At 34.1% G+C, this 12,763-nt stretch overlaps 1 protein-coding gene across 1 annotated transcript in view; it reads left to right on the top strand.

Annotated features, from left to right (window-relative positions):
• LOC111085810 (delta and Notch-like epidermal growth factor-related receptor) overlaps window positions 1–12,763 on the top strand; it is a 55,734-nt gene that overhangs the window by 12,416 nt on the left and 30,555 nt on the right. Inside the window, exon 3 of the mRNA XM_022386111.1 lies at window positions 9,373–9,476. Within this exon, the coding sequence (XP_022241819.1) occupies window positions 9,373–9,476 (104 nt within the window). The remainder of the gene's footprint in view (window positions 1–9,372; window positions 9,477–12,763) is intronic.

The following is a 12,763-nucleotide window of genomic DNA, read 5'->3' as shown; positions in this document are numbered from 1 at the left end:
ATATATATATATATATATAATAAGAGGTATAGCTTCAAAACTATTATATCAATTATTTTAATTGTCAATAGGCGATCAAGATCAGCACTATAAAACAATAATGAACTTAATATAAATTCAAAACTCCATTTTAAAACAAAAAAAACCTTACGCACTTTCCGGCCGTTATCCAAAAGTCATAACGGAGATTGCTTGTGGTAATAACATCCAAAAGCGTTGGGGATATTCCATCTATCAGACAAAATCCAAAAAGCAGATAAGAAACCAGTCAGCAGTCGTGAAAAATTCAATAAGGGTACAGAGTTGAGAGCTTACACTCACGTCTCAACTCTTACTGCTTTTCACTGTCTGCAGCCAGTTGTGGGAAGGCAGTTACCTTTAAAAAGATGTAATAAGGTTAAAAGTAGAAATAATATAAAATTAAGCCACTCAAATATATATATATATATTTCTAGTAAACAATACCTGCCATCCTCCACCCTTAAAAGTTCTAAAAAAATCCTTAAAGTAGAATAAATACCACCCTAATAATTCTACTACATGTTACTCCCAACCTCCACCCTTTTCTGAAAATGACTTATTAAAAAAAAATATCTTAAAAGAACTACAATACTTACCTTAAGTAGTTCATATTGTCACATTATTCAAGTATAGCACGGGATAACTGAGACAAGCCCAACTACTGAATAAATTTAACTTACATATTAAAGGTAGCTAACTACCTCTAGTGACAAAAAATGTTTTTTCCTCATTCAATATTTATCTAATGAAATATATATATACTTATGAACCTATTGTGATAAGTCTTAACCTGCCACTAGCGAGCTGATATTTAAGATCCTATCACAAGACAACTAGGCCGTATTCATCCAATAACAGTACAGTTAGGTCATATTCTAGTTCTAACTTTACATTCCACTCGCGGTACAGTTAGGTGATGTTCTAGTTCTACACCAATCACAAGGCAGGCAGACATGTGATGTTCTAGTTCTACATCAGTCACAAGGCAGACATGTCATGTTCTAGTTTATGTCACTCACAAGGCTGACATGTGATGTTTTAGTTTACGTCACTCACAAGGCAGCCATATGATGTTCTAGTTCTACATCAGTCACAAGGCAGGGAGACATGTGATGTTCTAGTTCTACGTCAGTCACAAGGCAGACATATGATGTTCTAGTTCTACATCAGTCACAAGGCAGACATGTAATGGTCTAGTTTACGTCACTCACAAGGCAGACATGTGATGTTCGATTCCAAAGAATTGTAATTAATAGCATGTTCCAGCTGAATCAGCACTCTGCTGGCTAAGTGGCATGTTTGATGGCTTGTGACGTTAAAATTCAGGATTCAATACTCGTGGTGGGCAGAGCACAAATAGCCCATTTATTATGTAGCTTAGCTCATAACAACGAAGCAAACAGTTAAATCAGAAGTCTTTATTTTTAATTTTTTTTTACTAGAGGCGCCCCGAGTGGCACAGTGGTATTGTCTGCGGACTTATATCTCTAGAGACCGGAACAAATACCCCATTTATTGTATAACGTAGCTCTTAACAACGAAGCAAACAGCTGAATCAGAAGTATTTCTTTTTTAGAAGTTCTTTACTAGAGGCCTCCTGAGTGGCACAGCGGTATGTCTGCGAACTTATACCGCATGAAACCGGGTTTAGATACCCGTGGTGGGCAGAGCAAAGATAGCCCATTGTGTAGCTTTGTACTTAACTACAAACAAACATTCTTTGATAGAGCTTTTAAATCAGATGTACTGTCAGTCAAGGAATTTATTATTTAAACCAATCGAAGCTTTGTAGTACCAGTTACGTTTTGTGTTTTAGTGTAACGCTCCTGTAAAGCGAAACGTTGAGTGTCCAATTAAAGAAAAATAACAAATTTGGTGTTATAAGGTCATTTATTTCTAGTATTAAAATGTCTCTTATACACCAATATGCAATACAGAAATACAATAATCTAGAAGCATCGTGAAGTAAAAATATATAAGTTTCCTTTAAACATATTTCAAGTCAATCAGAGCACCTATTTCATTTTAGAGAACATTATGACTCTACAACTTCACGTGACCAAAGCAAGCTTTGAATCCTGCTTATTTTGTTCTCCATCATGCGAGTGAAGTTAATTTTCTGGTGCACCACCAACTTATGGAATCACTCTATCCTTCTAGAGTCGATCACCTAACATTTTAGAATCAAACACTCTCATTGCACTAGTCCTGATTTATGAGTTACTCTGAGCGTCACAAAGAAATATGATTATACGTCTCGTGATCTAAGTGTTAAATGTCCCTCGGTGGAACAGTGGTAAGTCTACGAGTTTAAGCCGCTAAAATCAGGGGTTCGATTCCTCTCGGTGGACACAGCAGATAGTCTGACATGACTTTGATATAAACCACACACACTAGGTGTTAATTTTTTACCATTACATTGCGTATGTCGTCCTTTATGATCACTCTATGGACTGTGTTATCTTTAACAAACATTAACTATTTCCATTCTTTTGGTATAAGTTTTTTCTTTTTCGATCATTACATTGTGTCAACTTTATCGCCCATTTTTATGGTCTATGTCCACTTTGTTTTTGACCAGTGTATTGGTTATTATATGATCTCTCATTTTTAATAACATGACCACTGTTTAATGTAATCTTAATGATCATTGTATGACATGCGTCGTCTTTACTGTTAACTAACTGTGTTTTCCTTAGTAACCTTCGTTTGGTATTAATAGTCTCTGTTGACTAGTGCATTATTTATATTATCATTATTGACAGCTGTATAGTCTACACTGCTATTATTTGTCACAATATGACCTGTTTGAATTTTATTCTAACAATGCATGTTATATGTCGCTGTTAGTTAGCGCTTTATAGACTGCATCGTATTTTCAATGATTATGACGTGTTACAAAATGCCATTGCTTTCAGCTGGCCAATGAACAGACTACAACAGCTTGTTTGATGACCCAGTCGTAAAAGAAAATCAGGGTTCCGAACTTCTGAAACAAGCTCATAGAAAATGTCGTTCCTATGTGTGTGGAGTTAATAATCTTAAAGAATGTTCCAACAAGCACATTTGCTACTGAAATGGACATTTAATTTTTAAAACGGAAATAAGTTTTACAGCGCCATCCCAAGTTGCTAAAAATTCCCAACTGGATATGGAACAGAAGTTAAATAATAAAAAACCTATTGGGAAAAATATCATTTAAAATAAGTGTAGTTTTCATAACTAGCTTTTAAAACACAATACCTCGAAATTCTAAACTTTTTTCCAACTCAAAGATAACAGTCGCTTGTTTCTTTGAAATTAAGCACAAAGCTACACAATGGGTTATCTGTGTTCTGCCCACCACGAGTATCGAAACCCGTTTTCTAGAGTTGTAAGTCCGCAAACATACCACTGTGCCACTCCGGGGGGGGGGGGGGAAGAGGTCAAAGATAACAATAATAAACTTTAGATATTGTCAGGATAAGCGATTTTTAAAATGTCACTCGGTGAGCTTAGTTTGGCTTCTTTCCAAGTTTAATTTCAGTAAGAAGATTATCTGGTTGAAACAGAACAAAGACATATCCGTTAATATCAATGTTTATCTTGTTCTGTTACAATGCTAGTACAAGGCTGAAGATGGTTGTTTTAATGCTAGTACAAGAAATTCCATTTTCGGAAGTCTACGTTCGATTTAACGTTTCACCTCTTAGACATATAATAAAATGGTAAATTGAAAAGAAAGCTGATGAACATTTGTTAATTTTATACAGAATGAATAATAAGTCCAAACACTACAAGGAGAAAGTTACTTTTATCTTAAGCTAAAATATAAATCAGATATAACTTCTTGGTTCTTTTAAGTGCCTTTAAAATTGTGGTTAGCGGTGTAGGCAGTATACGTAACACAGTAGCTCTAGAATAACTTTCATCAGGTTTCTAGGGGGGGAAAAAAGGAAAATCAATTGCGAAAATGCTCCAAATCTTTGCGCATGTCCATTACTAGTTATTGAACTTTATACAAGTATGTATTTCAAATTATTTAAAGAGCACAATTGCGTTTTTTAACACTCCCTCAGGAGCCAAGGGATGTCTTTAAGTTCAATCCGGAAACTCCCTAAAAGGATGGTTTTGGGCGTATCTATTCGAGACAAGTTTTCGTTTGTTAATTGATAATTTTTAAGTGAAATATAGAATCCTCAAGTCTCCATGCTAGCTAGTATGAAGGTCTACCCGCTGGAAGTAAATTCAGTATATATCAATAAAGCCACATTCTCAGCATCGTTAATTAAGCAAGTATCAACCTTTTATGCTTCTGCTTTCACCTTTTTTATGTTAAGCTTTCAATTGAGATACGAACGATTTCCCCTGCGATTCGGTAGGGAAGGTCGAAGCATCACGATAGTCAGCAGTATGATGAGTAGACAGGAACACTTTGAAAGCAGCTCCAGGCATAATATTGTACTCGGCTTGGTGCACAATATCTACCAAGGTGATTCTAAACAGTTCCTGAATACCTCTGCGTGTCATTTGGAGACTTTCATGCTTTTTGTGCTTGGCTGTTAAGTTCGTGATGCGTTGACAAATTTCAGTCACCTTACCACTTCAAATCTCTTTTTTGCAGCTCCTATGCTAAAAACGTGAGGAAAATGTGTTCTTTTGAGCCAAATTATGTCCAAAAAAGTTCAGTTCAAATTAAGAAAAACCGGATTGGGTAGTTGTTCTTTTTTCAACAAAAATGTCCCCCACTGGCTCGTGAGAGGCCTGTTAAAGTAATAATCGTGCTGTAGCACGTGAAACGGCTGATATCTAACTTTTGGATATTTTTATTACTAGTACAGATTTTGTTTGTTTGTAGTTAAGCACAAAACTACACAATGGGCTATCTGTGCTCTGTTTAGTTCCGCATACATACCACTGTGTCATTGGGGGAGGGGGCAGTTAAGAGGGAAAAATGATGAACAATCTGAAATCGTTTTGTAGTATTACCATGCTCTTATCTTGTAGTGTTACAATGCTTTTATCTTGTAGTGTTACCGTACTATTGTCTGTTGTTGTTTTTTCTCTTGGAAACGAATATGATATAGTAAAGTTTATTCCATATTTCTTTACACAGTAAATGTTATTATAACAATATTACAATGAACTCTTCGTTTGTGTTTTAAATATACAATTAATTCATCTCCAGTACGATAATGAAAAACAAATTGCTTTTGTTTGAATGGCAAATATATGATAACATAGTACTGAACTACCCTATATTCTGTAATATAAAATCGCAGAAGTGCAACGTGTTTCTTTTAGTTTTGCCATAGACAAACAAAGAATCTATTCAAATATTACGTGTTTTGAAATCCATGGCCAATGAAAAATAGCACGATTTATTTGGTCTAAACACATACTCAAAAGCAAAGTACAAAAGTACTCAGGAATTCGATTAAGATTTTAAAAATAAAGCTGTTGAAAGATAAGAGACAGTAGACGTTTCGTTAAATTCAAATATATATTATAATGCTATGGATTTCTCAAAACAATATTGCTAGATTCTATCTATCCATCCGTCCATCCATCCATCTATCACACTAAATGATCATTGAATTCACTGACCTACAAGATAATGAAAAGCAATATCGGAGAAACTACTGAGCAGATAATGTGAGTTCAGTTCAGCAAAACTCAATACTCAACCATACCACAGTCTTCGTGGGTTTCACTATTACAAGTGATTGGCAGGCTAGAATAGCCTTGTTCCGGCATCGTAATAAAAATCACACACATCCTGTATGGCTCGCGCTGTAAAAATTGTATTTCTTTTCCAACTTCTCTTTCCTTTCTAATTCCAGAAGGTGAAAATGCCCTTCTTATATCATTAATTATAATGTTTTCCCGTCTATGTCTTTTGGAAATGAAATATTCAGTTTTTCTTACTGAAAATAACATTTCACCGAAAATTTATATTTAAGTTTTACTTTCAGCATAATTTCTACATATGCTAAGAAACATAAAGTTATCATTTCATACAAAAATACAATAACAGTAATGTTTACACTAGGAAGTTCTGATCTTAATAATTACAACATTTCGACCAATAGTACCGAGTAATCGTCAGGTCAAGGTTACAATAAAGTAGGTGAGAACCTTCAAAATAAAACCACTATGACAAACATTGTTGTTACGTCTAGAGTGTAAGATATAGGAATACCTAATGAGAGTCTATAAAAAATAATTCTGTAGAAATATATGAAAATATTTCGTCCTACATGAGTATATATTTTTATGTATAATAAAGTATACATGTATACACACATACGAATGGAACTCAGTAAAAACAAATAAACATATATATTTGTCTGCAACGACTAATTATTTCTTTAAATATTACATTAAGACTCGTCAGCTAGGCTCAACCCGCAACAGTTAAATGTTTATTTGAAATGCTATTCATGTGCAGAATTAAAATATTAACGTTTAAGCTAGCGAATGCTATAATTTAGGCCTAAGACATTTAATGAGACACCAAGTTAGACTGCAGATTTTAGTGTGTGTGTGTGTTTTTCATAATTTTTTTAGTTCAGTACATATTTCAAATTAGACAAAGAAGTAACTACTGGCAAAGGTTGTTCGACATAACTTACTTTGACTAAGTAAAAGACAAGTCTTAATATGTTCGTTTGTCTTAAATGTTCACAGTGTGTGTGAAAGAAAGTTTTAATATGTTCGTTTGTCTAAAATATTTATAGTGAGTGTGAAAGAAGAGTCTTAGCATGTTCATTTATCTCAAATATTCACAGTGTATGTGAAAAAAAGTTTTGGATATGTTGGTTTGTCTAAAATATTCACAGTGAAGAAAAGTCTTGATAACGGTTATTTGCTCGAATCGGTCCCTTGACCAGAACATTTGAAAGTTCTCTATTTATAGAAATATCCTGAGATATAGGTATTTGTTAGCTAAAAGTTTCCTATAGGTCATCAGATTTTTATTCTCAAAACTACAGAAAAAAATGAAACAAAAAAACTACAAGCATGTCTAAAAATGTGTTTCAGTTCTATCGCAGACGTTTGGCCAATATGTTATCAATACCAGATTATATAAAGTATTTAAAGATATACCCTTGCATCAGCAGCACTTAGAATTTTTTTGGCAGTGTTCATTTCGCATCTTCTCCACTATCTCGTTATCATTCAAGTAGTCAGAGATTTCTGCACCACGCCCAAGCTTGGGCGTTGTGAACTGTCCACGCGAGTTCCTCTCCTCTACAGATTAAGGATTTGTTCTGTAAATGATGGATCAGGGCATGTGCTAGTCTGAGTTCTAAAAACAAGCGATCGAAATAAATTACATCAAGTCACTCTCCCAGAATTACCTTGGGTACAATGAACAAACTGCCCTCTGGCGGTTTAAAGATGTTGATCTCAGATGGCTGAGGAAGTGATTTATTTACTAAAGTTAATAGATTAGATCGTTCAGAGTAACGCTTGTATGAAAACGTGCAAGTCTTACAGCTTCGCGCAAAAATATTAAAGATTAAATAATCATTCGAGAAATAAATGCTCGTTATTTTATTATTCAGTATTCTACTGCACTTCTAAAAATATATTAAAATATTTTTTTGTGGAAATTACTGTGAACAAACTTCTAGTGGTCCAATATTTTGTTGTGTTTGTGAAAGTTCACATTTTTTAAAAATGTTCCTGAAAGGTTTATTCGTAGTTTTATCATTTAATGCCAAAACTATTAGTAACATTACTTTTCATGCGTGCTTTTGATTTTTATTGTTGTTGTTTTTCTATCAAATTAGAAACGAATTAATTAATCGAAAAAAAACAAGATTCTTTGTCATTTAATGGAAGTTCTTTCAGTGTCGGTAGCTTCACACGTGGTCGTGTGGTTATGATGCAACAGATGAGCTGACCTCTTAAAAATAACTTGCAACTAACAAATGTACTAGACATAATGTTTCTGCTGGGTAAGTAGGGCTCTGATTGGCTCAAATGAATAAGATATAATGCTTGTGCTGAGTAAGTAGGGCTTTGATTGGGTCAAATGTATTAGACATAATGCTTGTGCTGGGTAAGTAGGGCTTTGATTGGCTTTATTTCGTGATGATATAAACAACTTTCCGTTGCAATATTCAGAGTTTTCTTCTCCTTGCGATACACTCTATCTTTTTATATTTTTGAGATTCTTTTGTAAATTATACCTGCATTTGTACTGTTTTAATTTATGTAAAAACAATTTTATCATTTTTTATACTCCCTATATTACACCTACTTTCGTATAAAAGTGACCAAATCAGGTGTTTTTCACATGTAACGCGAAAATTTATCTTGAAAAGTTCAGGTAATCTTTACATTGAACTGCCTTTTCCGCTCACCTGTTAAGAAAATATTGTATCAAAACATAGTTCGAAACCGAAAAGTTTAGAATTTTTATCCTTATTCTACTATTGTCTGTAAGTATTTACGTGTTATTCTTGTTTCTAACACACACACACACAACTCTATGTTGCAGTTATATTTATTTTGAGCTCTAAAAATGTTGTCTCTTTCACGTATTACTGAAAATGGTTTTGTTTGTTTTTAATTATGCACAAAGCTACACAAGGGCTATCTGTGCTCTGCCCACCACGGGTATCGAAACCCGGTTTCTAGCGTTGTAAGTCCGTAGACATACCGCTGTACCACTGGGGGGCACTGAAAATGGTGTCTTGGATATTCCAATAGACGTGTATTTCATGTAGCGTTTTGTTATGGTGGTAAAATATTGCTTATTGGCTATAGTTTTAATGTGTTTTTTTTCCTATTACGTGATTTGATTTGCTAAGATAACAGCTTCTTCCTAAATCGTTAATCATCTTTCGAATTTAGATAATGGCTTCTTATATATAACCTATATTGATAATATATATATTATTTCAAATAACTACAATAAGTAAATACCATTGCACGTACAGAACACGCAAATAAAGATAGGCTACAAATTACAGACTTTGATTGCTAGAATGAATCGTAGTAGGAGTGGTATCTGAAGAGGCACGAGAATCAGAGGAGATATAAATGATCTGATTCACAGTAGTTCACACGTAAAACGATCATTCACAGTCTGTAGCCAAATGTGGGAAAGTAATTATTCATTATGTAATAAAAATAAACTACTCGTCACAGATCACTTTAAAAAGGGGGGATGATAAGAAAAATTATTTAGTGAATTTCACATTTGACTTGCTTAATTATTACATAATTATATGAACAGTTTAGTTAAAGCTAAGATAACTAGGCAAATATACACTACAAATTAGAATTTACTATATTATTTTCACTGCAGTGTATCACACAACTTTCTGATTCACACTCAATTCTTTTCATCACCAGGTTGTTTGTAGAGTTGGCGCCGACTGTACAAGAACCAATGAGAATGATGGCACTATTGAAGATCCGCCAATTGTTTTAGACCTCCAAGAAGGCGACTGGCTAAAGTAAGTTAAATTTTCTAATTTGCTTTTCTTATATTGTAAGAAGCTTGTATCGTTAAAAAGGGGAGTTTTAGCTGAATTTGGTTTATTGAATTACTGTGTTTCTAATTCGTTTAGTTTCTTATCAGTTAAATGTTTCCTCGACAAGTAGTAATAATAAAACTACTCTCCCCTCCAAAAGGAGTTTTATGCAACATTTAATAATGTCATTTTTCTCGTGTCGTTTTTTTTTCTTTCATTTTGTAACAAAATGTTATATGCTCATCACCCAAGTTTGGTATACTTTTGTAGAACAATTTTCAATAATAGTTTCATGGCCAGGTGGTTAGGGTGCTCGTCTCGTAATCTGCGGGTCGCAGGTTTGAATCCCCGTCACACTAAACATGCTCGTCCTTTCAGCCGTGAGAGCGTTATAATGTTAAGGTCAATCTCACTATTCGTTGGTGAACGAGTAGCTCAATAGTTGGCAGTGGGTGGTGATGACTAGCTGTCTTACACTGCTAAATTAAGGACGGCTAGCGCAGATAGCCCTCGTGTAGCTTTACGCGAAATTCGTAACAAACCAAACCAAACTTTCGGCCACAATTAAAGTAACAGTTGTACCATATTTTATTTGTATCTCTCAAGGGGTGAATTTAAAAGTTGATAACGTGTGAAGTCGTTTTTTGTTTAATCTTGAAAAAATTTGGTAGACCTATAGAACATATCAAAATATTTATACTACTTTTAATTTTTGTACTCTCCCTCAACCTACCACGTTGTTTTCGTCTGTTTTGAGTTGCTTAGACAAACACGTACTTCAATCATATTAGTCTATTACAAATCGACATAGTAAGAACGGTATTTCTGGTAATTCTAAGCACTGTAGTTGACAGTGGCTAACAAATGATAATAAACATTAATAATTTAGGTTGAATATACATTGACTGTTCTCTTTTCTCAGGATCCCTCCAATCCCACCCAATCTTGGTTCTTACCTGCAGTTATAAGGCCTGAGCAACAATTTAACACAACATATGATTAATCTGTTTTGGAGGGTTATTTAAAAATATGTTACAGTAGTGGAGGTTAGCATTTTGCAGGAACCCAAGAATGGAATTGATTATTTCTAGAAAAACAGAGGAAGGGTTTAAATATTGACTTTTATCAAGGATGAGTAAGCAAAGATAACCTTGAAGGATCAATTGATCCTTTGTGTTCCATATATTGTATTATGTGTGGTCCTTAATAAAGTAGCCAGTCAAAATAAGACGAAACAACACAGTATTTATTTATTGTGAATAAAATGAACTTTATAGGCACTTTTGATTACTACATATACGCTGAAATGAGCTGTGTTTGTAGGTCTCGTACAGATTGTAAAATATTGCTTAGATACAAATGGATGACATCAGACGCTGTTAATAAAAATAACACTCACATCCTAAATTTGAGGACAATTACTTCCGCTATATATTATATTTTATATTTGTATCCACAAATTATAAAACACTTGTAGTTTTCTTTTACCTAAATATCCTGCATACAGTTTCCTACTTCCTAGATTAATACAATGCTTCCTAAACAAATCGATACATTTCTTCTGCTTGCTGAATACATTTCATCTTTTTAAAAACAGCAAAAACAGACATAAATCTCTTTGCTCTAATTTAAATCTGAGCATTATTTTTCTTATATCGATTATTAAGGTTTCTGTAAGGTTTTGGTATACCTAATTCCTAGATGGTGACAAATAGCCTAAAAGGTGAATTTGCGATGGAAGAAAAGCGTGAAAAAACAGCAAAAGAAAACTCGTAGGATGAATGCTCAAACAAATTAGTTTTGTAACGAGTTTGTTGTCATTATTTATATTTAATATGAAAGTTGTTTAGATTGAGTTTGTATTTAAAAAATATGTGTAACATATAGTGTTGAATGTGTATTGCGTGTGACGAATTGGTTATATATTTATTTTAATGACAATGTTTGTTTGGATTGAGTTTATATTTAAAAAGTACCTAGCTTACAGTGTTAGTTACGTACTGCGAAACTCCCGCCAACTCTCCAAGGTTGTAGAATATTCGTGAACGTAAGAATCGACAATATATTCACTTCCGTAACCTGTTAAATATAGCTCAGTATTGTTGTCGGAATTTTCGAGAAAATCTTTCTCGCGCCTATAAAAACAGCCAAGGCGATGCGCAAAAAAAGAGAGAGCCTAAAAAAGTGGCTAGGAATCTGCTATAACCGTGTACGCTATAAATCGTGATTTTGCTAACCCTTATCAACCGTAAAATTTACGACACTTGACCAGGAACAGTTATAAATTTCGAACATCAGTGGATTCTCATCGGACGTTAGTATCTTTCCGAAAGTATTACTGAATTCTCATCGGACATTAGTGGTTTTATGAAAATATTATTTTACTTCAACGGTCCAACAATTCAGTGTCTGACAAAGCTAGCTAGCTTCTCGGCAATTGTACGTACATCGACTTCAAGTTAACTCGCTGGATATCAAGGAGACTCTGAACTATAAAGAAGATTTTATGTTGTTTGTAAGTTAGTGAAATATTTGTTTTATAAAACTTTGCTTGTGGTAACTATTCGTAATAATTGTTGTTGTAAATTGTACTGTTGTATATATATATACAAACGAAGATGGTGTGTGTCAATCTTGTTGGCAAATAGCGTAAATTAACTAAAATATCGGCTTCGGACTATTTCAAATTTGCAATACATAACAGTTTAAATAAAATAAACTAAATTATTGATATAGGTTGATTTAATGTATTATGTATAGATAAATTTCTGGTCTTCAATGTAAAAATGCTTCACGTTTAAACTTAAATCAGGTTGTTTGGTTGAAAGTAATTAAAATTTCTCTCTTTCATAGCTTGGAATTCGTTTATTTATGTTTGACAGAGACAGATGATGCATTCCATGCATCAACATAATTTCATCTTAAACCTACTGCTCAGTTCTCCGTGAATTAGTCTACAGTTAATATTATATTTAATGGCCCGGCATGGCTAGGTGGTTAGGGCACTCGACTCGCAATCTGAGGGTCGCGGGGTCGAATCTCTGTCCCACCAAACATGCTCGCCCTTTCAGCCGTGGGGGCGTTATAAAGTGACGGCCAATCCCACTATTCGTTGGTAAAAGAGTAGCCCAAGAGTTGGCGGTAGGTGGTGATGACTAGCTGCCTTCCCTCTAGTCTTACACTGCTAAATTAGGGACGGCTAGCGCAGATAGCCCTCGTGTAGCTTTGCGCGAATTTCGAAACAAACAAACAATATTATATTTAATGCC

This window comes from Limulus polyphemus, unplaced genomic scaffold (assembly GCF_000517525.1).
Source record: "Limulus polyphemus unplaced genomic scaffold, Limulus_polyphemus-2.1.2 Scaffold634, whole genome shotgun sequence".
NCBI classification, from domain to species: domain Eukaryota; kingdom Metazoa; phylum Arthropoda; class Merostomata; order Xiphosura; family Limulidae; genus Limulus; species Limulus polyphemus.
This window is presented reverse-complemented; position numbering and strand designations above follow the sequence as displayed.